Below are 26,203 nucleotides of genomic sequence, written 5' to 3'. Positions count from 1 at the left end.
TTCTAACCTATTCTCAAGCTTTAGACTGACCTAGCCATCCGTCCATTCCTGCGATCCACATGCGAGCCTGCCCCCCTAATGATTACGACGCCAAAAGCCATCCGGCGAAACAACGAATGCTAGAACATCAGACTTTTCGCCGCTTGAACGAACGAGCAAACCCTCACTTCCGGAAAGACTAGGGCGAAAGGGTATCAGTCGGTCTCGACTGATGCACCTCACCAAGCCGTCCTCATGGAGTCACTAGACAACGATGTGCCGCCGACCGATCCTCTCCAGGCGCTGCCGATGGCGGCCTCCACCGCAAGACTGCCAAAGAGGCAGTCCGTGCCGGAGGGTCACCCGCTATCGCAGTCCGAAACCACCCTGCCGTACCGGAGATCGAACCCCTCTGTAGCGCCGCTCTTCGCTTCGACACTGACCCCCCCCGGATCACGATCGGGTTCCCCCATGGGGAGGGGCTCACCGGCACGCCCACTCTCCGGCTCGGTCTTTGGAGGCCCAGCGGGACGTTCACTCATTGACGACGCCTCAGACAGCCCGGGCGACCCGCGTAACCTGATCATGAAGGCATATGTCCCCCACGTTGCAATTTATGCCTCGCCAGACACGGAGGAGCTGGCAAAGGACAAAGGGTTCAAGAACGGCGTGTGGGAACTCTTGCGCCCGTTTGGGGAACAGATCCAGGGCAAAGTTACCATCAGAGACAGCAATGGTGCTAGCAGATCGTGGGAAGATTATTCGGTTCGATTTGTCAAGTTCGGAGAAAACATCGAACCACCAGGAGCCGGTGGCGCGAAAGGTGCACAGTCTGCCGTCTCTAACGGACAATCCGGATCTGCGTTAGGATCGAGGAGCAACTACGAGGACGTCGAGAACGTTGTCGAACGCCATCTCTCTTACGCTGAAGAATCGTTCCTCAATACGCCGCACCATGGGTTGACCAGACAAGGTCTGGACGTGGAGGCCACTTCGCCTTATTACTCATTATATCTACGAAGGCTGCTATCTGGCATCCCCGTGTCACCTCACGAGACTTTTGCGCATCCGGTAGCTTGCGTAATTGCTATCAGTTCACGAAGTCCATCGCCTATAGATGACCTGCGCAAGCTGTACAATGACACGAGCTCCGGCGAGAACAGACTGCCAGTTTGGGTAGACGGGGACTATCTTCGATACTACGTTTTGGTTCACGACGAGGAGCGTGACGATATCACGCGATCACTCGCTCTTTTCGATCAGATGAAGCGCCACCTAGGCCTGCATTGCCATCTGCTACGCTTACGAAGCACACAGAGCGCCGAGACCGACGACGACAGCATACCACTTCCCAGGAGTGACTGGATGTCAGCAGCCGAGGAAATGGCGGATATCCGGCACAGCGAAGACCAGGAAGATTTTGAGGACCCGACAAGGCACATCTTTGAATCGGATGCGACGGCGATTAGGACATTTGTGAGGGAAATGGTGACGCAGTCTATTATCCCCACCATGGAGCGACATGTCTCGCTCTGGAACGATCAAGTAGCATCTCGTAGGAGAGGTATTACCGGAAGATTTATGAACCTTTCGAGAAAGTGGGGCGGCTTCGGCAGCAGCTCACGAAACTCGGTTGTGGGAGGCAGCAGCTCTTCCAGCGCCTACGACACTCTCGGATTCTACCGTGCGGACGCGTCCGAGGCGATCATGCGGAAACTCGCCGATTTCGCCTTCATGCTGAGGGATTGGAAGCTGGCACACTCGACTTACGACCTCCTGAGATCCGACTTCAGCGACGCCAAAGCATGGAAGTACCACGCAGCAGCGAACGAGATGGCCGCCGCCAGCCTCCTCATTATGCCGCAGAGCCTACCCTCCAAGTCGCGTGGCGAGACAATCGATCAAATGTTGGAGGCGGCGTTCTACTCATACCATACACGCTGCAGCTCCCCTTTCGGCGCACTGCGGTCTCTGACGTTGGGCATTGAGCTTCTTCGACTCAGAGGCGGAAGCTGCATCGACGACGCCGTACGGTGGGGTATCCGTCTTTTGGACTCGAAGATACTCGGTTCCGTTGGCGACGCCCTCATGAAGGAACGTCTGGCTGTTTGCTACGCTTCGAAACCGGGCGTCGGCTCCGGCGCTTGGGGTCACCGGAAGCGGAAGTCAGCCATGTGGTGCATTCTCGCAGGGGAGGCCTGGCATACGCAACAAAAATACATTCAGTCGCAGCGATGCCTCAACGAGGCCGGTCGGATATACTCGGAGTTCCCGCATGAGAACGGCATCTCCAAGTTCAACCTTGCCAACGACTTTGTGAGCGGTCTGCAGCATGATCTCGACGACAAACTCGATGTGAATGGCGAGGGTAATCAGTCGCCATCTCAGGGTGTCGAAGAGCTCATCGTGGATGAGGAAAGCGAGCCTCTGGATCTCCGATCAAGGAGGGCGAGCATGATGGGTCGTGGGGCGGTGCCGGCTGCCAGTCTCGAGACTGCACCGTTGCATGAGGTGACATCGCCTGTCAAGGAGAAGGCAGACGGTTCCGTACAGGATGAGTTCGGCTAAGATGAACGTAACGACGGCGAAGAGGGTTACGTCCCCGGATGATTGAAGTAGTAGATATGTTTACGAAGCGGACTAATAGCAATTACATCTGCCTTTTCGCCCATATCTAAGACAGTCGTGATTATCTGTCACTTGGGACTTTCACACTCACGGCCTAGATCAATCAGATATGTTGATGTATCACATGCTCCTTTTTTAGATGGTACAAGTAATCTCTAAACAGTGGTTCTTTGGGTTCTTGTCTACCTACCCACAGGTAGGTAGGCGCTTAGAGTTGAGATCCATGCGCCGCTTTAAGATACGTCCCCGCAACGGCTCTTGGGGTGGTGACCCACTCTCAGTGATCTCATAGGCAACCGATAGGGGGAGAAGAGCAGTACGGTAGGCAAGTAGGTGAGTGCCGATAAGGCACGGCACCCCACCCTCCCGCCGAACAAGGTGCATGCTTTCTTTGGCTTCTTGTATTGTTGGATAGTTACAAGGTCTCTCTTCTTCGAATTGCGATTTCGCGGAATCCCCTCAAACGATATATCCTCCTTGACCTCGAGCCTTTCCATCACCCAGGTTTTTCGTTCCCACGCAGGTCGTTTGTCGATCGAGTCGACGTCGAGACTAGGAAGTCAAAGACTTACAGAACCAATCCAACACGAATCGAGACCTCGACGTCACTCGGGCCAGGATGGGAGAGCTGGCCGACTTTCTCGTTGAAAGAGACGAGAACTTCCGCAAGTCAGTTTCCCTTGTCATTAACAGCATTCTCCTTTCAACACGACCCACTGACATTTCATTGCCTGTGTTCAGAGCCCGTTTGCCCGCCCTCTACTCTGATTTCCGTCCTCAACGAACCCTCAACCCCGATGGCTTTCAAGCAAATGTCAGCGCCTGGCGTCAGGCTCTCGCCCGCGCCGCCTGGGAGGGCAGGATAGCATCCCAGATTTCGGCCCCGAACCTCCTCGTGGTAAACGTCGACGAGCAGCTTGCGCGGTCCCTCGAAAGCAAGCAGTTCGGCCGCCCGCTGGCGCTGGGTACGGTCGTGAGAGAGGCCCTGAGTGAGAGGGATCTATACCCACTCAAGGAGTTCCTGGACGCCAAGGACAGCATTTACGCAGGCAAAACCTGGGCGCAGGTGCCGTGGAGCGTGGTGTCGTGGGCAGCGGGGCAGCTTGGGTTCGGCGGGAAGTCGACTGCCGGCGAGGATAAGTTGCCGCAGGGGAGGTTTGTGGTGATCAAGAACGCCGAGACAGCGGCGAAGAGCCTTGCAGAGAAGGTGAAATCTTCGGACACAAGATTTGACAGGACCTACACGAAATCCCACTTCCGGAAGACCTTTGCAGATACAATCGTCCAGGACCGCCGACTATCCGAGATGGACGTTGACATTCTCCTCGTCTTCCTCTCGCGAGACAAGGGCATCATGATCTACGACGGGCATGTGGTTAAGATCAAGGGCGCCACGGACGAAGAGGAGTCCGCCATCACAGAGGAAGACGCAGCCGTATCGTCGCTCAAGGAGCTCATCGCCGACATGAAGGAGCAAGCAGAGTTGCTCACGCGGCGCATCGACGAGCTCACGACCACGGCCAAGGAGGCTGTCTCGAAGAAGAACAAGGTCGCGGCGCTGGCGGCGCTCAAGTCCAAGAAGATAACCGAGGCGTCGCTGGCAAAGCGCTTCGCGACGCTAAATCAACTTGAGGATGTGGCAGCGCGGATCCAGGAGGCCAGGGACAATGTACAGCTCGTCAAGGTTATGGAAGCAAGCACTGGAGTACTCAAGGGTCTCAACGAAAAGGTTGGCGGTGCGGACCGCGTAGGCGACGTCGTTGACAGACTACGCGAGCAGATGGGTGAGGTGGACGAGGTCGGCAAGATCATCTCTGAAGCTGGCGCGGCGCCGGTCGACGAGTTTGAGGTCGATGACGAGCTCGAGGCCATGGAACGCGAGGAGAGGGAAAGAGAGGAGGCGTTGGAGCGGGCCAGAAAGGAGGCGCAGGAGGCGAAGGAGGCCGAGGAGACACGGCGCCGGCTCGAGAAAGAGATGGCGGATCTACGTTCGCCTGTGACGGAGCCTGCGGAGAAAGAGGGCGCAAGAGAGCAGGTGCAAACGCCAGCGAGGGAAACGGCGGATAACTTAGAGAAGCTTGATCTCGAAGAGCGGGAGAAGCCATTGCCCGCGCAGTAGAGGCGAATCACATTATGACAACGAAGGTTTGGGGGGTTCTAGATATCGGCGTTTCGGTCTGTATTCAAGCAAGCACCTGTCGTATGGCTTGCACTTGGAGGGTATAAAAATGAAGCGCTGTGCCATTTCATCACAATGCGAAATCACCGCGCCTCTTGACTGCTTGGTATCTGCGGCTCTGAGAAGCTGCTATGCAGGCAATGAGCCGCCTTGGGCTGCTGAGGCTTTGCAGCTGCGCTCCCGTGCTCCACTCCGAGCCCCTGGTTTCTGTCCATCTCGTCTTCCAGGCCGTTCCGATCAACCTCCGGTGGTCGTGTGGTCAGATCAATCGTTGTGAACTCCCTTGCCTCCATCCCCGAAGGACTACTCGCAACATCCAGTGCCGCCGCAGGTGATCCGTCTCCAGAGGCGGGAGCGGCCGCTTCCTCTGTCTTTGGCAGCGCCTGCGCCTTCGACTTGCGCGCATTTGCAATCAGGTCCTTGAACGAGGTATCGTGTTTCGCCGCCCACGCCGTACCGTCAAACTCCTTGTCCTTGACCGCCACCCCAGGGCGCACAAACATGGGTGCCTTGGATCCTTGCGTGCGCTCCCAGACGTCAAGATCGTGCAGCAGCTCGGCGCGGCGCTTCGGGCGCGCAGAGTCGCAGTTCGCATTCCACAACGTGACCCACTCCTTGTGACGCTTCTCGAGCTGCAGGCGTGACCCCGTTGTCGACAAGCCCAGGTCCGTCATCTTCTTGCGCAGGGCGGTGTCCTTGAGCATAGAGTAGGCCAGAGCCGGAAGGCGATCGGGTGCCGGTGTCGATCTGGGGCCGCCTCGAGCGGGTGTGTTTGGGGTTGAGGTGCGGCTGGTGCTCGCGCGAGCTATTGTCGGGGCTTTCGCGCCGGTGCAGGTGTCGAGGTGTCGAAAGACCTGAGCTTCCTTCATGCGAGTGCTGCATATGGGGCATGGTACGAGGCCATCGTCGGGAGCTGGAAGAGCTGTGTTAGAGAGTGAGAAAATGCGCAATGCCAAGGGCTGGCTTACCAAATGTTGCATCCTCTACCTCGTCGTCCTCCTCTTCCTCCTCCTGTGGCTGCTCGAATTCGGCTTCTTCGTGTATCGCTGCAACTGCTGTTGGCTGTCCCGACCTAGTCCTGCTAAGCCTTGCCGAGCTCCTAAGTCGCTTGGTCTCTGGCTGATCTCCGCCCGTGGTGAAGTCCCCAGCAGCCAGCTTCCTCTTGGGGGAACCTCGGGTCTTCGTTTGTTTGCTTGATGTCCTTGCGAAATGAAGTGTGTCTTTCCTGGCCTTGACAAAGGACTCAACAACCTCCTCCATGGACCAATTACTCCTCAATTTCAACTCCTGGTCTGAGGCCCGGCAAAGAGGGCATTTCCCGTCGTTGGCAAGAGCGCGACGAATGCATAGCGAGCAGAATGTGTGGCAGCAGGATGTAAGCATAGGTGTTTTGAAAAAGTCCTTGCACACCTGGCATCGCAAGGAGGCTTCAACTGTTGAAAGGGCTGGGAGGGGTGTTGAGAGCCAGTCCGTTGAGTCAGGGACGTCCTCAAAGTCGGCCATTGCGGAGGTGGAGGCAGTGTGTTAGCGAGATGTTGGTTTTGGGGGTTGAAGGGGTTTCACGTTCGGAACGTCTTGTTGAGCCTATTAGCATAAAGAGAGAGCGGCGAACAGTGAAGCCTGCAGTTGGATGTGAAGGCTTTCAGGAAGTTTGGATGCGCAAGTCGCGTCGAGTGGCGGCGCGTTTGGGGCCAGGATCTAGGGATTGAGGTGGGGGGTGCACTTTCTTGTGGATCCCGCAGGCGACCTCGCCAATCATTCCTACCTAATTTGCTAGACCATGGGGGTGTCTGCAGAAAATCAATTAAGAGCAAGTACGAACCGCGTCCTTGTCCTCCCGGACGCGTCTCACCAGCCCCATTGTCTCTTCTTCATACAAGAGCATCGTGAATGCTCCCTGCAAAGGACTTTTGTGTGGTTTTAATCCTCTTACATCGCCGTTCCTACCAAAACGAACATCTACGTTCTGCGCCCTAATTCCTTTGCTATGGATGAATTCAAGAAGTACCTGGCGGATCAGATCCTTAGTGAGGAGAAGATTGTAAACTGTGGTTGCCCCTGTTAGAACTTGAATTCAGCACTGACACTTACTACCCAGGTCACATATCGAAGCCTCAGCAGAGCACTCAAAGTGCATGTTAATACAGCAAAGGGGTCAGTGCCATCAACCTCCTTGTATTGCATTGTTCAGCTACTCATACCGCCTTTCACAGAATGCTCTATGAGTTCCATAGGTCACAGAATGGCATGCGTCCTGGCACAGTTCATGCCACCTACCTGATTTATGGCATCCAGAAGGCAGAGAAAGTACAGGAGGATGGCGACATTGAGATGACTAGCTCTCCTCCTGATGTTGTGCCTTTGTCTGATGAGGTCTTGACCCGTTCCTTGACCTTGGTGCCCGGAGATCGTCTGAAGGGTATGTCCAATGCATGCTGATACAGCAGTGTTATTTTCTCCGCTGACCACCACCTAGAAATTTTGGCATCATACGAAGAGCTCTTGTCGTTCCACATCTATAGCTTGGCCAGACATCCTACAAGAGTAAGCTTTCCAGCTCGTTTCTTCGGGCCAAAAACTAACTTATCGCCCAGGAGTTGCAAATGCTAGCAGACGTCTCACAGCAAATCAAGGAACAGTCAACTGAAGACAGCGCATCCATGGCAGAGACATATGGCACCATCATCAATCCCAATGTTCGAAAGCGCGACCGTCAGGGGCGGCCAGTCCCCGCTCCTGCACATGCGGCAACAGCGACCAAACCTGTCAAGAAGGAGTCCGCACCATCTACAGTCAAGTCAGCGGCTTCTGTGCCCAAGACAGAAGAGCCGGCCGAGAAAGAGATTAAGGTACCTGCCAAGGATGCGCCGTCCCCCGCCGCGGCCACTATTAAGAAGGGCGCGGCACCGCCCTCATTGAAAAAAAGCGGCTCGTCGGGCATCATGTCATCATTCGCCAAGGCTGCGGCGAAGGCTTCAAGCAAACCGAAGGAGACGCCGAAACCAGAAAGTCCGGCTGCTCTGTCTGACGATGGCGAAGATGACGACGATGACATCCCGGCTGCCAAATCTTCGGGTAACACTGGGCGAAAGTCGCGAAAGGATCGCGAGGCCGAGCTGAAGCAGATGATGGAGGAGAGCGAGGAAGAGGAAGAGCCCGAAGAGGAAGAGGAAGAGCCTGCGGACGAGCCGATGGAGGAGGCTCCGGAGCCAGAAGCGAAGCCCGAGCCTGAGCCCGCGGAAGTCGTTTCTAGCACCGGCGACGGTCGCAGGCGCGGCAAGCGAAGAGTCATGAAGAAGAAGCAGATCATGGATGATCAGGGCTATTTGGGTAAGGTTAAAACCATACACTTGATGCTCCTGATACTAATACTGCACTCACAGTCACGATTCAAGAGCCCGCTTGGGAAGAGTTTTCTGAGGACGAGGCTCCTCCGCCACCGGCTAAGGCTAAATCTTCGTCTGCGCCTAGTTCGGGAAGCCAAACTTCGAAAGGGAAGAAGGCGGCACCCAAGGGACAGGGTAACATCATGTCTTTCTTCTCGAAGAAGTAATGCGGTCCTCCGGACGGTCCAAATTGAAAATGTCAAAGTGGCGAAATATAACCAAGGAAGACGTGGAACAGGGTAACGTAATTGTCTGTGCATCCATTACTGCCGTATGTCGCCAGCGACAATCGAAAGCCACCATCGTTAGAATTATTCGAACACGTCAGAGATGAGATGCCAGCAACAAGTGATGTAGAACTGAAACATCTGTCTACCTAGTATTCTGGTTTCATGTCTTGCCAGAGGATTCGGGTTAGAGAAGCACGGTGCATACGTGCATACGTGCAATGCCTCAATTACCCAACGTCGGTCAATTTGCGAAACTTGACTAAGTTGCTTTACTAGGTGCTCATATATAATTCGAGAATTGGCATGGAGAGATTCTTTGTTTACAGCGACCGGATGGTACAGAATCATGGGGTTCACAAAGGGTGGAGTGTCTAGCCTGGAGAGCTCAACATTAGTGACCTATTTAAGAAAATCCGTGGATGATTGTGAAAATTTCTGTTTCAACGAATTTCCTCTGTTTTCTTCTACTGGTCTCAAAAAAAGGTAACTATCATGTGCCGTCAACTAATATCACACTCAGCGGTGCCGGCCAGCACCACAGACTGACAGGTGAGCGGTGCGGACGTCGGCCGGAAGGTGTCCCGCGCAACCCCGCAGTGGGCCCGGGTCATCAAGATGCGACGCTAAAACATGCAGCCCCCGGTCAGAGCTCCTGCAAGGGACCTACCTCAGTGACGCTGCGGCATCCCTAAAGACTGAAGACAGCGGACACCTGGCTGTCCTAGGACCCTGGAAGAGCTTCCATCCTAATTTCAGTTCTCGTGTCCCTTTCGACGTCGCACACTGCTACTGCTTCGTAACACACTGTCCCTTTTTACTAAGTCCACCCACGCTCTTTGCGAGAGTTCTCGAAGACACTCATGCGGACATAGACTTGATTGTTTCCACTCCTTTGCCTTCCAGGCCTCGAAGCCATGCCTTTGCGATCGGTTGCCGACTTACTGCTTTCTGTAGGCCTCTTCGTCGGCCAGGTGTACGCGACGCAAGAGCCCTTGACGGGTGACGATCGCGCAGCATGCCCCAACTACGCGCAATATTCTACCTATCCCCAGTGAGTTGCGAGACCAGTCTTGACGTCCTGCCGAGAAACGTGACCTGGTATTGACAGCCTAATGCCAGCAAGCCTCTAAGCGAAGGGCCCCTCGCTCTGCCCTACCAACGACCCGATCCGCGATGCCGTACTTTTCAATCCGATGCTATCGAGAAGGTCATCAAGGATGTTACCTCTCGAATGAAGGATCCCGATTTGGCCCGACTCTTCGAGAACGCCTTCCCCTCAACAACCGATACCACCGTCAAATTCCATACCGACGGCACCGACACGCGCTTCGTCGACCTGAACGGCCGTAGTTTGCGCGACGAGGGCAAATGGGAGGGGCCGCAGTCCTTTATCATCACGGGTGATATCATCGCCGAATGGCTGCGTGACAGCACGAATCAGCTCTCCCCGTACCAATCACTGGCTAAGAAGGACCCGGCCATCTTCAAGTTGATTCTCGGGGCCATCAACACCCAGGCCGAGTACGTCATCGAGTCGCCCTACTGCAACGCCTTTCAACCCCCGCCGATCGCGAACCTGCAGCCGAGTCACAACGGACAGGACGATACCGTACACCCCATCTACGAACCCTCATTCGTCTTTGAGTGCAAATACGAGCTGGATTCGTTGGCGCATTTCCTAGCGCTGGGCAATGACTTTTACGAGCACACGGAATCGAAAGACTTTTTGACAGGAAGGTGGTATCTTGCGCTGGATACCCTTCTCAACGTTTTGGAGGAGCAGTCGCGTTCGACATTCGACCCGGAGACAGGCCGGTTTCTGAAGAATGAGTACACCTTCCAGCGCAAGACGGACGCAGGAACCGAGACGCTGAATCTCAAGGGCGTTGGCAACCCCTTGAACAACGGCACCGGTCTCGTCAGGTCGGCATTTCGACCTAGCGATGATGCCACGATCCTTGGCTTCTTCATTCCGGCGAACGCTATGATGGCCGTGGAGCTGAAGCGAACGGCGGCAATTTTGAAAGAGGCCGGCAAAGATGTTCTTTCTCAAACGGTCGACAAGTGGAGCCAAACCATCACGGATGGTGTATGGAACAACGGAGTCGTGAAGCATGCCAAACACGGAGACGTTTTCGCGTACGAGGTCGACGGCTACGGCTCTTCAATCCTCATGGATGATGCAAATTACCCTTCGCTGCTTGCTCTGCCTTTGATGGGATTCTTGCCACCGGATGATCAGATATACCAGAACACCCGGAAGATGCTCCTTGAGAAGACTGGCAACCCTTACTATCTTGAAGGGTCAGCTTTTCACGGGATTGGAGGTGAGCAATGCCTTGGGGGCCGATGCGAGACCAAACTGCTGACGTAGTATAGGTCCTCACATTGGCTTATCAAATGCCTGGCCAATGAGTCTTTTGATACAGGCGCAGACGTCTGAAGACGACAAAGAGATCACCGAGTGCCTCGATTTAGTCCTCCGCTCGGCTCGGCTCGGGTTGGTTCACGAGAGTGTCGATGTCAACCGCATCTCGTCGTTTACCAGTAAGTGGAGCTCCAGTCGATGGTATACTCCTCGATATCATGCTGACAATGCACTGTAGGAAGCTGGTTTGCTTGTAAGAATCGACTTGAACGCCAGTGATTTGTTGACCATATTAACATAGACCAGGGGCCAACGGTGTCTTTGCTGAGACGATTCTAGATCTCGCCCGACGCAAGCCGCACCTAATCTTTACTGATGGAAAGCCATACAGCATTTAAACGTGGCTATGACCGCCCAACTAGACAGGGGAGACCATGCTGATATAAGCACAGCAGTGTTGACGTTGGATCCATTATAGAATCATCAACAGATGGGCTTCATCGGACGTGGGGGGACTGGCACCGCTTTACCTGCATTTGTTTCATATACCCAGAGAGGTCTACGTTGAGAGACGGACATATATAAACATCCTTCACATTGCACGAACAACCAGTGCAACATTGATGTCACGTCATCATTGGCTGTGTCGACTTCCTATTTCTCACATGTTGATATCAGACACAGCTGTTGCAAGCTCCTCGTCTCCAAGTCGGCAAATTCGTTCTCGATTCTCTAATCTCAATATTCGTTTTAAGGGTCGTTGTGTTACGTTGCCTGAAACCATTGCAGAAACGCTCATTTGACGTTGTCTACATCAACCCCATTGGTTGACTTCCACTGGACGCCGTCCTTCATTGCCTTCAAAACAGCACCGAGCCTCTTTACGCCCTCTACGACGTCCTCCTCCGGTTCCCAAGAGAAACACAGACGAATCTCCCTGTCGAACCTCGCAGACTCCTCGTCCCCGTGAACCTCGAACTGGGCACCGTGACCAATGACCAGGTTCTCCGTCTCCTTGGCCCGGGTTGCGGCCTCCCGGCTCGACATGCCCTCCGGCAGGCTGAACCACACGAAATAACCACCGTACAAGCCGGTGCCCTTCAGCGCGGACTCGCGAACCGCGACCCCGTCGCCCAACGGCTTCTGGACGTGTTCTGCAATTGCCTGCATCATGGCCCGGTGCCGCCTCGCCAGCGCGGGCCTTGTCTCCTCGTCGAGCTGCCTCTGCAGCTCCCCGCTCTCGAGGAGCTCCGCGACCAACGTCGCCGCCAGCTGGCTTGGCGCGCCGCCGCTGCACGTAGACCCCGTCTGTGAAAGGCCGTACGCGAAGGCGGGGCTCCCTTCGGCCCAGCCCGTCCGCACGCCCGGGGCGACGATTTTGCTGAAGGAGCCGTTGGATACTGCGTTGCCGAAGGAGGCGTCCGAGACGCCCAGGGCGCGGTCGATGTCCACAAGGCGGGGCAGGCGCATCTCAGGGGTGTATGGGCCTGGGGGTGTGTCGGGGGAGGTCAGGGGCCACTGCAGAAAGTCGTAGACGTCGTCGCTGACGATGAGGGCGTCGTGCTGACGGGCGAGGGCGACGAGCTCGTAGCGGCGAGCGAGTGACATGGTCTTGCCGCTCGGATTGGAGCATGTCGGGACGACGTAGATGATGTGGCGATAGAGCTTCCTCTTCTTCGCCTGTTTGAAACGCTGTTTCACTGTCAGCGAGGATCTCGCACTTGGTGTGTCACGACGCTGCTGAGAAGCACATATGTCGTGTGACAGATAAGGGGGGCCTCCCAGGATGGGGTGGACTCACTTCGTCACTACCTCTGCCCGCGGCCTCGAGCCCCTTTCTCAGATACTCGATGTCGATTCCGTCATCGTCTTCAGGAACCGACTTAAGGCGCCCGTCGAACCCGGCATCGGCGAAGATGGGGCATGCAAGGAAGTAGCACGGCGCGACCATCCAGACGTTTTTTGTGTAAAGCGGGTCGGTAAAGGACTGCAGGATGCACGCGAGGTTCTGGCTGGCACCGCCCGTGACACATATGCGGCGGGCGTCGGGCGGGTGATGTTCGAAACGGCCCTCATTGCCCGTGTTCGCTGTGCGGCTAGCCGGCGGAGGTGCGGGGTCGGCGGCTGTGTAGAACGCGGAGAGCCAGCGGGCGATAGATTCACGAAGGGGCTGGTAGCCGGGGTCCGGACCGTACTGGAGCCCGGGGACGTAGACAGCGGGATCGGCGAGGGTCTTGACGGCGGCGGCAGACAGCGCTGCTGCCGGCAAGAGGGAGGGGGAGGGCCAGCCGCGGAGGAGGTTGATGGGTTTCTTGTGCAGGGGGGCGTTCATGTTGAAGTCTGACGGGGGCGCCAATGAAGTTGAGAAGTGACGGGATTGGTTGTATGTACACGGGTAAGGAGAGGTTGCAAAGGATGGGCTTCGGCTTTGAATGTTCGCGACGCTGGGAGAAGTCGGTACAATGGATAGAGGGTGGTGAGTGATGAGGGGTCGATGGTGACGAGGTAGTTGAGTGAGGTGCTTCGAGACTCTGATCACGCTATGCTTCATTACCTCCACTCATTAAGACGTGCACTGGTCTGGATCAAGAGGTTGTTTAAAGCACTCAATCCTTGGGAAGACGTCTGGTCATTTATAAAAGGGGTTCGTTGTCAAGTCGAAATTCAGGGTGCCGCCTCCGCAGTCGGAGGAATGTCAATGCATGTAGAGAGAATAGAGAGGAGAGAGGGTACGCCCCACGCAGAATCCCGCAACTGAGCTGGACCTTAGCTCTCAAGTCAATCTTCAATAACCACGTCTCGTCGAGAAGAATCGTCATAATCAAAACTCGCCGATGTAATTTCATTTTGTGAAGCGACTAAAAACAAGGGGTATCATGTACTTAAATGCATTGTAGTCAAACAAGTTTCGCCACGAATGACTAAAAAAGTGACTCTACCATCCCCATGTCCTCGTTGAAGCAGTGAACACAGGCGGCTTCCACTGGATCTTGCTAGGATCGATAAGCCTCTTCTGCTTCACTTTTTGCTTCTCTCTTTGCTGTATCAGCTTCTCCGGTATCACAATCTTGTGCTCGCCCTTGTGGTACACCTGCATCTTAAGCGCCTGTAGTGTGTGTTCCACGTCCTGTGGGATAATGGCAAGCGCCGTTGAAATGGTTTCGATCGTCGTCTTTTCGTCACGCTCATTGTATCCTACTAGAAGGTCCAAGATATTCTCACCCCAGTACTGGCGGTAACTCAGCAGGCCCAAATCAGAGAGAGGCTTCTCGGGCGACCCCAGCTTGCCCTCAATCTTGGACAGCTCGTACGAAAACTGAATCAGCAAGCGACCGTAACCTTTTCGTTGGTATTGGGGCAGCGTGAGAATACAAGCAACGTTGTAGCCGTCGGCACTCTCCTTTTCCTTGGAAAAATATCCAATGATGTGACAGCCCTTATCGTCCCGAGTTGTCATGACGTAGAATAAGAAGGGGTCGACATCGTAGTAGAGTGTCTTGTGGTCAAGGAACATCTTGGACAGCAAACACAGATTGCGACAGTAGGTCCGCTGTCTCCTACCATCGATCTCGAAGAAAGACACCGATTCGTCCCGGTAGATCTCGTTGCCGGGTGGGTGCTGCAAGGTGCACTTGCGCCGATGCCTTGTGAAGGACTTTTCGTCACCGTAGTACCCGAGACAGAATTCGCATATGAAAATAACATCTTCCTGGTTGAAAATCTCAGGGTACGGTGAAAAATACCAGGGGAACAGGTCGTGTTTTCCGAACTGCACCTTGGAGATGTTTCGGATTCGTGAGATCTCAGCCGGATTTTGTGTCATGGAGCCGTGTGTTCTGAGCTTCTCGATCTCGTCTTCGCGGCTGAAGCCATTGAGTAGGTCCTTCTTTTGGACCTCCTCTTCTAGGTCGATCTCCATCTCGTCGCCCCCTGCCGCGGGCGTAGCGGTCGCATCGCCTGTCGCTGGTGTTTGGCTGTTGCTATCCTCGACTGTGGGCGTCATTCTCTGACTTTGTGACTCAACAAACTCGCTCCATGGGTGTGGGGTAGGGGCCTCGGACGGCGCCGACTGCTCCCTCTTCCCGGGCCTCTTTTGGGATTTCTTGGAGATCTGCTTCTTGGATGTGGCGACGCCCTTCTTGGTCTTGGGGTCCTTGGGTTTTTCCTTCTCGGGTAAAGGCCACTCAACATCGTGATCGAAATCGATGCGAATCGTTGGCACCCATTCGTCGAGACGCTTGTTGAAGTTATCAAAGTTACAGTAGAACTGTCGCCCGCTTTTCGTTTCTTTGATACTGAGAATTTCGGCCCTACGCGGTATACCCTCTTTTCTGACCATGGCGATGCATCCTACTCTGTGGCGTGTTGGTTAGTGAATAGCTCCAAGTGGGCCGCATCGTTTGCGAGGTGGTGATTTGTCGCACCTGATGGTCTCCGGAGTGGCCTTGCCCTTCTGTCGAGGCTCGCTGGAGCCGACAGTGGGCTCGCCGTTAGCGCCATGCGCCGCCATGATGATAAATTCTCGAGGTGGTGGTTGTTGGTTGATGAAAGTTTCAGACTTCCAACACTCTGTCGCAAACTGCAGAAGATGACGAAGCAGGAAAGGGAAGAGGAAAGTGGTGTGGCAGAAAACGCGAGCTTCCAAAGGCGGTGAACAAACCACCGCGAACCCCTGTATGATCAAGTGGGGCGAGAGCTGCGATATGTGACGGGTCCATTTCCTCTTACCTCGATAATTGCATTTTTAATTTTCTCTTACTGGGAATCTATGTACTGCCGACTTCACCATCGGGCACTTCTTACTCATAAAATCTCAAAAAGCACGAAGGAGAAAGCACTTGTCTCTCATTTTGACGGTATCTAATTACCTGTTCCTAACACCATCATAAATTACAGAGAACATGGCCCCGGAGCTATCGTCAAATTGGAAGAAGCTTCAAGCCCAACTCAAAGCGGCGAGCCCGTCTTCCTCCACAGCAGCTGGACCAGTCAAGAGGAAGGCAAACACGACAGATCAGCGACTGTCGAAGAAACCGAAACTTAAGTCCGATAACAAATCAGTGCCAGTAAAGACCATTCAAAAGAACGACAAAGCAAAGAAAGAACACATGGGTGTCACGCAAAGCTCAAAAATTGAAGTTGAACCCAAGGTCGGCCCCTCGCCGTCCCTTGCCCTCTGGGCCGAAGAAAATGACATCTCGCCTGAGGCCCTGGCCGAGGCCTACGGTCTTGGCGTGAAGAACAACTCCATGCTCACTTCGGAAAAAGACAAGATCAACGCTGGCCTAACGGAAGGACTCGACGTTGGCAAGTACGTTGCCATCGACTGCGAGATGGTGGGTGTCGGACAAGGAGGACACGAGTCTGTGCTGGCCCGCGTGAGCATAGTCGACTTTCACGGCCGCCAGGTGTACGACTCATACGTACGACCTCAGGAGCGTGTTACGGATTGGCGCAGTGCCGTCAGCGGAATCCTTCCCAAGCACATGAGGTTCGCCCGCGATTTCGACGAGGTTCAGACTGACGTCGCCAAGCTGTTGAAGGACAGGATAGTAGTGGGTCACGACATCAAGCACGATCTGGACGTGCTCAAGTTGAGCCACCCAGGCAAAGATGTCCGCGACACGTCTAGTTACCCGGCGTTCCGGCAGTATGGCAACGGCAGAAAACCAGCCTTGAGGAGGCTGGCGGAGGAGTTACTCGGGGTCACAATCCAGGGCGGCGCCCATTCGAGTATCGAAGACGCGAGGGTGACGATGCTTCTGTTCAGAAAACACAAATCCGGATTTGACGTCGATCATGCAAATCGCTTCCCAGGCTCCGCTGGGGCATCGGCAAAATCGAAGCCAAACTCAAAGAAAACCAAGAAGAAGAAATGAGCTGATGCCTCTATTACGCACAAACAACAGGGCTCGAGCCTCGCAAACCACCTCTTCCAAAAGCGTGGTCGTCTTTAGGGTCCTCCCCGTCAAAGCCCGGTAGTCAAATCCAGTTAAAGCCAGTAACTGGATCTCACCCCGGCTGCCGTCATGAACCAACACTTCTCATAGTGGAATACCCTCCATCAACTCGAGTGCGCCCTCTCGGCCCACGGTTATAATAACGTCGCCCAGTGTCTTTGTTGAGAATCCAGCCTCACAGTAGGTGAAGTAATACTGCATCAAATTAGCATAGAACACACGAGGGACAGATGGTATGTGTCTTACCTCCCATTTCCTCCTAAATACATCCATCTCTTCCTCTCCCATGTTGGCGTGTTCCCGGTTCAATGCTGGTCGTATTTTCGAGTCAAAGTTCCTCAGAAACTCCTCTTTCCACAACCTCAATGTCTTGGAATAATGCCCTCCGATGTTTTCGACTTTGTCGATGATTAGGGTTCCTCTTGACTCTTTACTGATGTGGTTCAGCAGCTGCGTGATGGACGGGAGATATCCTCCAGGGAAGATGTAGTGGTTGATGAAACTGCCATATGTCAGCGCCTCAATCTCCTCGTGCGACTCACTCCACTTACTCTTCTCCCTTTGAGTACGCCTCGTGGCGGCCTTCGGGCATGGTGATGCATTGAAAGACGGCAATACCTCCATCCTTCTTCAGCAATCTGTCCATGCAAGCGAAGTACGTTCCCAGGAACTCCTGGCCGACAGCTTCCAGCATCTCGATCGACACAATCTTGTCAAAAGGTCTTTCCGGTGTTTCCAAAGCTCGGTAGTCCGTCAAACGGACGTCGATGCGATCAGAGAAGCCCGCAGCTTCTATGCGCTCCTCCGCAAGGGCCTTTTGTTCCTTGGAGAGCGTTAGGCTCGTCACGCGGCAGCCGGTTTTCTTGACGGCCTCGATCGCAAAGGAGCCCCAACCAGTGCCGATTTCCAACACATGATCCGATGATTTTATGCGAGCCCCGTCGATGAAGCGGTGCAGTTTCGTCATTTGCGCATGCTCCAACGTCTCTTCTGGTTCGCTCGGATCAGGGTGCATCTTCCAGATGGGGCACGAATAAGTCATGTCTGGCGACAGAAATGCGGCGAACATATCGTTGCTAATGTCGTAATGTGCCGAAATATTGAGGAGCGCGTTCGAGAGGGTGTTGGTGGTTCGGGCCAGACTCGAGATGGCGGTAGACAAGCTCGAGAACCATGTTGTTCCGTTGCCCATTTCCTCACGGTTGACGATGAAGAGCTACATCAGGGCCGTGTTAGCGGTACGAGCGGCACACGAATGATTGACCAGAGCCAGCCAGCCAGCCACGGGCGTACTAACCTGGAAGAAAGCAGTTAGATCTTTGCACTCAATCTCGCCGAGCATGTACGACTCGGCAAAGCCCATGTCGGCGAACAGGAATAGTCGCATCCAAAAGGCCTCGCTCTTCACAACCAGCTCGACCCTAGGGATGGCATCTGCGCGGCGAGAAACGTATTCACCGTTGGTGAGGTTCTCGTTGTACTTTGCGCCCAGCTTCTGACCGAACACCCGCCTAAACTCGGCTGGCTCGTCGACGAGAAGAAGGGTGCCACGCTCAATCTTGGAGAAGACGGAGAGGATCGCAGGCTTGGCCACGGACAGAGCCGGTCCCCAGGTCAAGCTGCCGACGGCACCTCTCACCAGCTCTGTGCCGCGGGATAGGGGCTGGGCGACAGCCGCCGGAACCAACGAGGGCAGCTTGGGCATGGCTTCTCGCGCGAAAGAGACCGGGGAGGACGGAGACGTGAAGATGTTTGGGAGACGGCTGGATGCACTATGTATCTGAGAGCGAAAGACCGATGGCTCGTATCAGACTGAATAGTGCAAAAATGTCAATTGGGTTAAGCAGCCACCGAGAGAATTGAAAACGAGGTCTTCAGGTAGTAGGAAGATACACCGGGAAGCTTACCTCAGCTTTCCAAAAAGATGGAGGGGAGTGAGGAGGCGGGGCTGTAGGAGGGGTGGGTGGAAGGGCGAAAGTCAACAAGAAGAGGAGCAAAACATGCTCGCATCTGAGACTCAACGGTAGGGTGGGACGATCATTTTATTGCAGGCGTGCTCGAGCGCATGTCCGATGTGTGCTAGTTACAACGAGATATGCTAGGCCAGGCGGCGCAAATGCAAACAGTCCTGGCGACCGGCACATCAACTTGCTCTTCTTCGCGGACGTCAGAGAAGGATGAGATAGCGCATGCTTTTGTCTCGCCCATCGGTACCGTCGCAAGCCCGAGGGCAAAATGTGGGTAAACGAGGGTCCGAACCAGGATCCTAGCATGCATGCCCAAGGGGGCCGCAGCATGGATAGTTCAAACGGGGATTCCCTCGGGAGGATGGACAACAAAAGATAGAAGTCTTGGTCATCGCTTCTTTCATTGAGAAAATCGACATGCTGGGTTGTGCTGACGATCCCATCTGCACCTGGTGTTGTGGAGTTCTTGGGCTACATTTGCCTCTTCATGTGCCGTTAGCAAATACTGACCACCACATGAGACTGTCTGAATATCCGTGGATCAGAGTCATCTTGGAGACGGAGCAGCATCAATCATCAGTGAAACAATAAGCTCGGCAAGGCTGCCGGGATGGGGAGGGGAATCCCCTCAACAGAATTGCTTTAGGGCAGGGCTATGTATGTATGTGTATGATGTCAACTGTGATCGGAGGAACAGCGAGCCGGGCGCACGGCAACGTGTGCATGCTCTAATAAGCTCTTGCAGCTCGAGTCGGAAGTTGGGCCAGTAGTCTCATTTGTTGCTAGGTAGACTTGTGTGATGAATAATCAGCCGCCCATAGCATAACATGAGATGCATTAGACCAGTGCGCCCGTCGGAGCGTCCGGCCACATCAGACCTCGAGCTGCTGTTGGTGTTTGAGAGAAACGAAGATGAGTGCTTGACCTTTCAGGTTTCGGCCATCCGATGAAGGTAGGATTTGCAATCGATTGCGCCGACAAGAAGAGGTGGTTCTTTCCATCGGAAGGTAGAAACATCTCCATGCGGCGTGAGAGTGCGTATCTGGTAACTAAGCGGTGAATACAGAGTATGTGGCATGCTATATCCTTGTGCTGGGCTATTCAGTCCCTGCATCCCGGCAGAGAGAAAGGCCAAATTTGACAAGTAGGTTACGTTGTACTCGGTAGCTGTCTCTTGGTTATTGGTATGTGGATGCAAGTTGAGCCTGCAGCACCTTTAGTTCGTCATGTTTTTGATGAACCGTTCATCTAGACCAGAGCGTGTTCTAGTATCAGGCAGGCACAAGTCGATCCTGCACCCAACCTTCGATGATCGGGTCCTACGGACATTTTCAGAAGAGAAATCTGCGATACTACGATTTGGGTGTTCCCGGCTTACATCGTGCGACAGGGTCCTTTGTGCGTATTTGCGGAGCTTTGCCCGAAATCTCGACTCAGACTAGGGTCTTTCGAGGTCAATGACATCAAGACTTTTTGATCACACCCACTACAGGTATTTGACCGAGGACAACTGACCGGCGGGATTCTCTTCGTCAGATGCCTGCAGAAAGGATACGGACGACAGCTCCAGAGGATACTTCCGACCATGGAATAGGCAGACGACTTCCCAGCCATTCACAGGCCTTCTGGAATCCACTGCCGCGCATCCGACTAGATGCACCATGAAGAGGGGCTGGGGCGCTTGCATTGGACACGTTCCTGACGCCGGGGCCCAAGGTCTTGATCATCCTCTTGATGGACGGCTGCCACCACCCTGCATGTCTCATTTGGATGGACCGTAACCAACGCGGGTGCCAATATGAGGTGTGGTGTGAGGTCCGCTGTCTTTTTCTTTTCCCTCCTACAGGCTACAGCCTTTGGAGGCGCAGGTCAACAAGCCCAAACGAAGTGACACACCGGCCCTTGCCGATGATTGCCTCCTCGATTGCTGAAACAGCGGGACAGACAAGAACCAGAGGCTCGTGAGTGTCGGGGTGGTAGTCCGTGCACACGGGAGCCAAGCCCATCTTATCGATAGTCAATCTTATCGAAACTTCTTATCAATGGTTAATTGGATTCGCGTTGTTGGAGAGTGGCGGACGCGTCTTGGTACCTAATCAAAGAAGTCGCATCGTTTAGCAAAAGAGTACTGATCAACAGCTCGGAACGATCGCCCAACACGTACGACAGCCCAAAATGTCGAAAGCAATTCTCTCCATTCAGTCAAACGACTCTGAAATGACCAAAAAGGCAGTCGCCAACTTGCTGCCGTGTCGAATTCACCACGATGGACTTGTCGGCGACGCCAATTCCTTTTGGAATCCTGTTCAGTCTGAAGGTGCGTTGCCATCTTCGTTCGAGCCTTTGTATCGGAATTGAAGTGGCTTGGAGCTGACTTCAGGCCAGTAGAAGGAAAACCAGTCGCATACTTCCGCGGGAGAAAACTCCACGGCACGACTGTCAAGCTACCAGAACAATACCGAGGCATCGTGATGGAGAAGAGCGATAAGGTCGAGACCCAGCAGCTCGAAGGTGAGACAGAAGAAGCGCAGGGCGATCTGGTTGAGCTGGGCACCATGGACGTCAAGGCCGAGTTTGACGAAATGGTTATTTGGGGCCACGAGTCGAGCGCCGATGCCGCGTCGGATCCTTATGTGAGAAGTATCGAAGAATGGTTGGCTGCGGCTGAATCGGTAGGTGTTTCCGTGGTCTTTCAAGCGATGTGCCGTAGCTGACTTGATTTTCAGATACACACGTACCCTTCGCCGGAGACTAAGACTGGCGCATAATCGGGTGAAGGACTCTCTCAGCGTTCTGCTAAAGGGAAGTGCCACCTGAGATTTCTGGGTGTATTGGGTATTGCGTGGTTTAGGCGTTATGGAAGTTTTGTAGATCGGCATGAACATCAAAAACCTCACTTGTGATTATATGCTGGCGCGTTTCGGCTTTGGTTTTTCAACCAAGTCTTTCTCTGTTCCACGCTGAGGATCGCGAGTTTCGCAGCATGGGAAGGTGTTCCCAGAACAGACTAGCGCCAACGCAGTCAATTTAAGCCGTCGCGCCGGCAACACACGACGACGCGTTTTCTGCCCCTCACGCGCCAAAAACCAATTAAGCCCCCTACTCAGTCTCCGCCTTCCAATGCGAAAAGGGATCCATCGCATCCCACCACCCAAAAATCCGCCTCCACCAAAAAACAACATCCCGCTCATCAGCCTAGTCTCAGTCGCTTGCGCTTCCTCAAACTACACGGTCGACCCCATCCACGCCGAACGACGATTTATAGCTGTCTCGCTGCCGACGAGAACCAACAACAATGGCCCCCTCCAGCGACGCCGGCATGCTGATGTCGGACGCTCCATCTCGTGCGTCGGCTACCCCTAGACGCTCCCTCATGCCCAGTTCCTCCGACGGCAGGCCAAGAGTGCCACCCTCCGAGAGCATGGGCGCTCCCAGCGACGACGAGGCCGAGGGATTTGCCGACGATCAGGTTCCTCGTGGATCGAGGATACCCGACATTACAAACATTCCCCGCGTGGAGGACAAGATCGGCCTCATGGTCCAGGATCACTTTGAGTCTTTCATTGAGGAGTAAGCTACCATCCCCTGCTCTCGTTGGCTACGCAGTGTCTCTGAACAACACTGTAAATGCAGATTTATAGAAGATCCGACTTCTTCTGGCGCACCGACATCCAGCGCCGTCACAACAGACAAGTACTACATCGCCCAGATTCACGGCATGCGCACATACCAGCTTTCCACCTTTTACGTCGACTTTAAGCACTTGGTTGCATGGCATAATGGCGAGCTGGCAGATGGTGTCATGCGTGGCTACTACCGCTTTCTACCGTTCTTGACCGCCGCCCTGCATAACATGATCGCCAAGCACGAGCCGCAGTACTTCCGCGAACATAGGCAGCCGACCTCTTCCAGCAATCCGACCAACTCGGCCGCGAGCCAGCTGGGCTCCGCTAGCCAGACAGAGATGGGCGATAAGACCGCCAATCAGCAGACAGACAAGCTGTTCGCCATCGCCTTCTACAACCTGCCGCTGATCTCGAGAGTGCGCAGTCTCAGAGCAGCCAACATCGGCCAGCTGCTCTCCATCTCCGGCACCGTCACGCGGACGTCAGAAGTTCGTCCCGAGCTTTCACTCGGCACTTTTGTTTGCGAGGCATGTAGGACAGTCGTCCCCAATGTGGAACAAACATTCAGGTACACGGAGCCTACCCAGTGCCCGAATGGAACCTGTCAGAACCGCCAGGCATGGCAGTTGGACATCCGCCACAGCACCTTCGTCGACTGGCAAAAGGTGCGCATTCAAGAGAACAGCTCCGAGATCCCCACTGGTAGCATGCCGAGAACGATGGATGTTATCATGCGTGGCGAGATCGTGGACCGGGCCAAGGCCGGAGAGAAGTGCATCTTCACCGGTGCGCTCATAGTTGTGCCAGATGTCAGCCAGATGGGTTTGCCCGGTCTGAGGCCGAGCGCCGTTCGAGATGACAAGAGCGCGGCTGGTGCCGACGCTGGTGGTTCTGGCGTCAGTGGTCTCAAATCTCTTGGTGTTCGCGATCTGACCTACCGTCTGGCCTTCCTTGCCTGTATGGTCACTCCCGACATTTCCAACCCGGGCCAGTCGGCGAGCGGTCAGGTTTCCGACATCATCAGCTCACTAACCCAGAACAACACGCATGATAACTCCGAGTCGGTCGAAGACGTTCAGGCTGCTGTGCTCGCATCCATGAACCCATCGGAAATTGAAGAGCTGCGTGGGTTGGTTCACAGCGATCACATCTACTCGCGACTGGTGAACTCGATCGCACCGACGGTGTACGGCCACGAGGTGGTCAAGAAGGGTCTCTTGCTTCAGCTCATGTCTGGTGTGCACAAGACTACCGCCGAAGGCATGGAACTCAGAGGTGACATCAACATCTGCATCGTGGGCGATCCCTCTACATCCAAATCCCAGTTCCTCAAGTACATCTGCTCCTTTGCCCCTCGCGCCGTCTACACCAGTGGCAAGGCATCATCTGCTGCGGGTCTCACGGCCGCTGTGGTCAAGGATGAAGAGACTGGCGACTTCACCATCGAGGCCGGTGCTCTCATGTTGGCAGATAACGGCATTTGCGCCATTGACGAGTTCGACAAGATGGATATCGCCGACCAGGTGGCCATACACGAAGCCATGGAGCAGCAGACCATTTCCATCGCCAAAGCCGGTATTCAAGCCACCCTGAACGCCCGCACCTCCATCCTCGCTGCCGCCAACCCCGTCGGCGGTCGCTACAACCGCAAGACGACGCTCCGTGCCAACATCAACATGAGCGCTCCGATCATGTCTCGTTTCGATCTCTTCTTCGTCGTCCTCGACGAGTGCAACGAGTCTGTTGATCGCCATCTAGCCGAGCACATTGTTGGAATCCATCAGCTGCGCGACGAAGCCATCGAGCCCGAGTTTAGCACGGAGACCCTGCAAAGATACATCCGCTTCGCCCGCACTTTCCGCCCTGAATTCACTCCCGCGGCAAAGGAACTGCTTGTGAAACATTACAAGGAGCTCCGCGCCGACGACGCGCAGGGCGGAATCGGCAAGAACTCGTACCGCATCACTGTCCGTCAACTAGAGAGTATGATTCGTCTGTCCGAGGCGATCGCCAAGGCCAACTGCGTAGACGAGATCGAGCCTCCCATGGTCACCGAGGCCTTTAACTTGCTGAGGCAGAGTATCATCTCCGTCGAGCATGATGACATCGATATCGAAGACGAGGAGTTGCCAGAGGAGGGCGAGGCCCTGCTCCGTGCGGCCTCCGAGGCGGCGGGTCAACCTGTTGAAGATGACAGCATGGCCGTCGACGAAGCCAATGAGACCCCGGCGCCCGCAGCCCGTCCCAAGCAGACCATCACGTTCGAGAAGTACTCGAGCATGGTCAATTTGTTCGTGGAGCACGTCAACGAGGCTGAGGCCGAGAACGGCGAGGGTGTTGAGGGCGATGCGCTCGTAGACTGGTATCTGGAGCAGAAGGAGGATGAATTGGACGACGTCGCTCATGCAGAAGAGGAGAGGGCTCTGGCGAAGAAGGTGCTCAAGAGGATGGTCAAGGTATGCGGTGTTTTCTTGCTTATGCCCATGTCTGGTTGGAAACTAATCTCGGGTTGTAGGAGAACATTCTCATGGCTGTTCGCGGCCAGGGTCTCGCTGACGACGAGACAGGCGAGGGAGCGTCTGCGGCCGCCGAGGCGGAGCAGCGTATCGTCTACGTCCTGCATCCCAACTGTGCTGTTGAAGAGTTCTGAGCTGCTTCAGCACGTGTATGTTGACGCTTTGAAAATGATCTTAGGGTTGGACTTCACTGGGTTGGACTTGGAATGGACGAGTCTTGCCGAGACGACAAAAAAAGTAAGCTAATGTCCGCGGCATTTTGGACTTTCTTGAGCTTTTGAACAGGTGGGGAAGGATTTTGGGCTCGTGTTATCGCGGCCTGGGAGTTGGGGCGTTGGTCGGAAGAGCTGTCGTACTGGAGATGAATTGACTTGTATGCGAAGAAGAGAGAAGAAGAAGAAGAAGACAATCTTGAACAAGGCTGCAGTTGGCTGCTTCCGTCTGTTAGCTTGATTATCCCTCCCGGCTGCGGGGCATCTCGAACGATGATTCTTGTTATTACAGGCCGTCCGTTTCAACCAGCCCATTCTCTACTATACCTCCAGGCTCATCTCTTCGTCTTTGCACCATTAGCTCTATAACTGGCACGCCATCATGAGCTTTTGATAAGCCCGGTGCGGCCAAGCCAACTTTCCAGGTGCTTTCGAGATCTTGGGCAGACGCATAGGAACGCAATGGTTCATCTCAATGCTGCTTCTTAAGAAACTGGATCTCGGCGAGGGTTTGGTTCCATTTTCTATCGGCTGCCGGCAGGCAAGGCAGTCGAGTCAGTTTTGTGCAAAGGAGAAAGCCCGCGCTGTTCGGAAGCTGATCTCAATTCAATCTCGAGCATGTAGACCCCCCCCCCCCCCCCCCCCCCCCGCGGAAGCTTGCTATGCCCCTGGGTAGGTTTCACGGGCTTTACGGTATGACGGTGGCTTGTTTTCTGGGAACAACGCTGCCAGGTAGCGGTCTCAGATCATGAGACGATGCCTGCCTAGGTATTGCTGGCGACGTCCACCCCTGCGAAGTCGGCAAATTCCATTCATCCTGCACCATATGATGCTACAGAAGCCTGCCCTCACAGTGTGTTTATCTCCTGCTCTCAAGACTGCAACGGTGGTCTCTGTTGAGATCGTACAGATACGTATGGTGGAAGACACGATAGAAGACAGAGTAGAAGTGTCATGTATCCCCCTCCCCCCTTCTTGAAGCCTCAAATCCCCTTGACCGAGGCGGTACATGTATACATACAGATTTACGTAGATATCCTATTTCTCCATCGAGATCCGAACCTTGACGCAACTCGTGATGGGCCCCTTAACATCAGAGTGGGAATTACAGTGTCACTAAAGGAAAGCATAGAGCTGTCAAGCGCCATTTCA

The 26,203-nt window shown here is 54.5% G+C and overlaps 11 protein-coding genes across 11 annotated transcripts; 7 read left to right on the top strand and 4 right to left on the bottom strand.

Moving 5' to 3' along the window:
- Positions 1-234: 234 nt before the first annotated feature.
- On the top strand, positions 235-2,547 carry CH63R_04950 (TRAPP complex protein TRS85; the record flags this gene model as incomplete). Its single annotated transcript, XM_018299925.1, has 1 exon — positions 235-2,547. The coding sequence occupies one exon, from the start codon at positions 235-237 to the stop codon at positions 2,545-2,547; it is 2,313 nt and encodes a 770-aa protein (XP_018161171.1).
- A 679-nt stretch (positions 2,548-3,226) lies between these two features.
- On the top strand, positions 3,227-4,726 carry CH63R_04949 (Snf7 family protein; the record flags this gene model as incomplete). Its single annotated transcript, XM_018299924.1, has 2 exons — positions 3,227-3,276; positions 3,349-4,726. The coding sequence occupies 2 exons, from the start codon at positions 3,227-3,229 to the stop codon at positions 4,724-4,726; spliced, it is 1,428 nt and encodes a 475-aa protein (XP_018161170.1).
- Positions 4,727-4,869: 143 nt separating this feature from the next.
- On the bottom strand, positions 4,870-6,289 carry CH63R_04948 (DNA repair protein rad18; the record flags this gene model as incomplete). Its single annotated transcript, XM_018299923.1, has 2 exons — positions 4,870-5,699; positions 5,755-6,289. The coding sequence occupies 2 exons, from the start codon at positions 6,287-6,289 to the stop codon at positions 4,870-4,872; spliced, it is 1,365 nt and encodes a 454-aa protein (XP_018161169.1).
- Positions 6,290-6,773: 484 nt separating this feature from the next.
- Positions 6,774-8,339, top strand: CH63R_04947 (DNA polymerase subunit Cdc27; the record flags this gene model as incomplete). The annotated part of the gene is made up of 6 exons (XM_018299922.1): positions 6,774-6,827; positions 6,885-6,940; positions 7,000-7,205; positions 7,263-7,330; positions 7,381-8,116; positions 8,170-8,339. 6 exons carry the CDS (start codon positions 6,774-6,776, stop codon positions 8,337-8,339), a joined length of 1,290 nt encoding a protein of 429 aa, XP_018161168.1.
- Positions 8,340-9,316: 977 nt separating this feature from the next.
- On the top strand, positions 9,317-11,168 carry CH63R_04946 (Duf1237 domain protein; the record flags this gene model as incomplete). The annotated part of the gene is made up of 4 exons (XM_018299921.1): positions 9,317-9,453; positions 9,522-10,729; positions 10,782-10,949; positions 11,077-11,168. 4 exons carry the CDS (start codon positions 9,317-9,319, stop codon positions 11,166-11,168), a joined length of 1,605 nt encoding a protein of 534 aa, XP_018161167.1.
- Positions 11,169-11,565: 397 nt separating this feature from the next.
- On the bottom strand, positions 11,566-13,321 carry CH63R_04945 (Aminotransferase; the record flags this gene model as incomplete). The annotated part of the gene is made up of 2 exons (XM_018299920.1): positions 11,566-12,462; positions 12,572-13,321. 2 exons carry the CDS (start codon positions 13,319-13,321, stop codon positions 11,566-11,568), a joined length of 1,647 nt encoding a protein of 548 aa, XP_018161166.1.
- Positions 13,322-13,705: 384 nt separating this feature from the next.
- Positions 13,706-15,280, bottom strand: CH63R_04944 (Histone acetyltransferase; the record flags this gene model as incomplete). The annotated part of the gene is made up of 2 exons (XM_018299919.1): positions 13,706-15,125; positions 15,195-15,280. The coding sequence occupies 2 exons, from the start codon at positions 15,278-15,280 to the stop codon at positions 13,706-13,708; spliced, it is 1,506 nt and encodes a 501-aa protein (XP_018161165.1).
- Positions 15,281-15,671: 391 nt separating this feature from the next.
- On the top strand, positions 15,672-16,649 carry CH63R_04943 (RNA exonuclease 4; the record flags this gene model as incomplete). Its single annotated transcript, XM_018299918.1, has 1 exon — positions 15,672-16,649. One exon carries the CDS (start codon positions 15,672-15,674, stop codon positions 16,647-16,649), a length of 978 nt encoding a protein of 325 aa, XP_018161164.1.
- Positions 16,650-17,277: 628 nt separating this feature from the next.
- Positions 17,278-18,435, bottom strand: CH63R_04942 (Cyclopropane-fatty-acyl-phospholipid synthase; the record flags this gene model as incomplete). The annotated part of the gene is made up of 2 exons (XM_018299917.1): positions 17,278-17,946; positions 18,028-18,435. 2 exons carry the CDS (start codon positions 18,433-18,435, stop codon positions 17,278-17,280), a joined length of 1,077 nt encoding a protein of 358 aa, XP_018161163.1.
- A 2,733-nt stretch (positions 18,436-21,168) lies between these two features.
- CH63R_04941 (Ribonuclease H1/H2 small subunit) lies at positions 21,169-21,465 on the top strand (the record flags this gene model as incomplete). The annotated part of the gene is made up of 2 exons (XM_018299916.1): positions 21,169-21,369; positions 21,424-21,465. 2 exons carry the CDS (start codon positions 21,169-21,171, stop codon positions 21,463-21,465), a joined length of 243 nt encoding a protein of 80 aa, XP_018161162.1.
- Positions 21,466-21,992: 527 nt separating this feature from the next.
- On the top strand, positions 21,993-24,973 carry CH63R_04940 (DNA helicase; the record flags this gene model as incomplete). The annotated part of the gene is made up of 3 exons (XM_018299915.1): positions 21,993-22,267; positions 22,331-24,779; positions 24,839-24,973. 3 exons carry the CDS (start codon positions 21,993-21,995, stop codon positions 24,971-24,973), a joined length of 2,859 nt encoding a protein of 952 aa, XP_018161161.1.
- Between the last annotated feature and the right edge of the window lie 1,230 nt (positions 24,974-26,203).

The sequence above is a fragment of the Colletotrichum higginsianum genome, chromosome 3, assembly GCF_001672515.1.
Source record: "Colletotrichum higginsianum IMI 349063 chromosome 3, whole genome shotgun sequence".
NCBI classification, from domain to species: Eukaryota; Fungi; Ascomycota; class Sordariomycetes; order Glomerellales; family Glomerellaceae; genus Colletotrichum; species Colletotrichum higginsianum.
The sequence above is the reverse complement of the archived record's forward strand: the minus strand, read 5'-3'. Positions and strand labels throughout refer to the sequence as shown.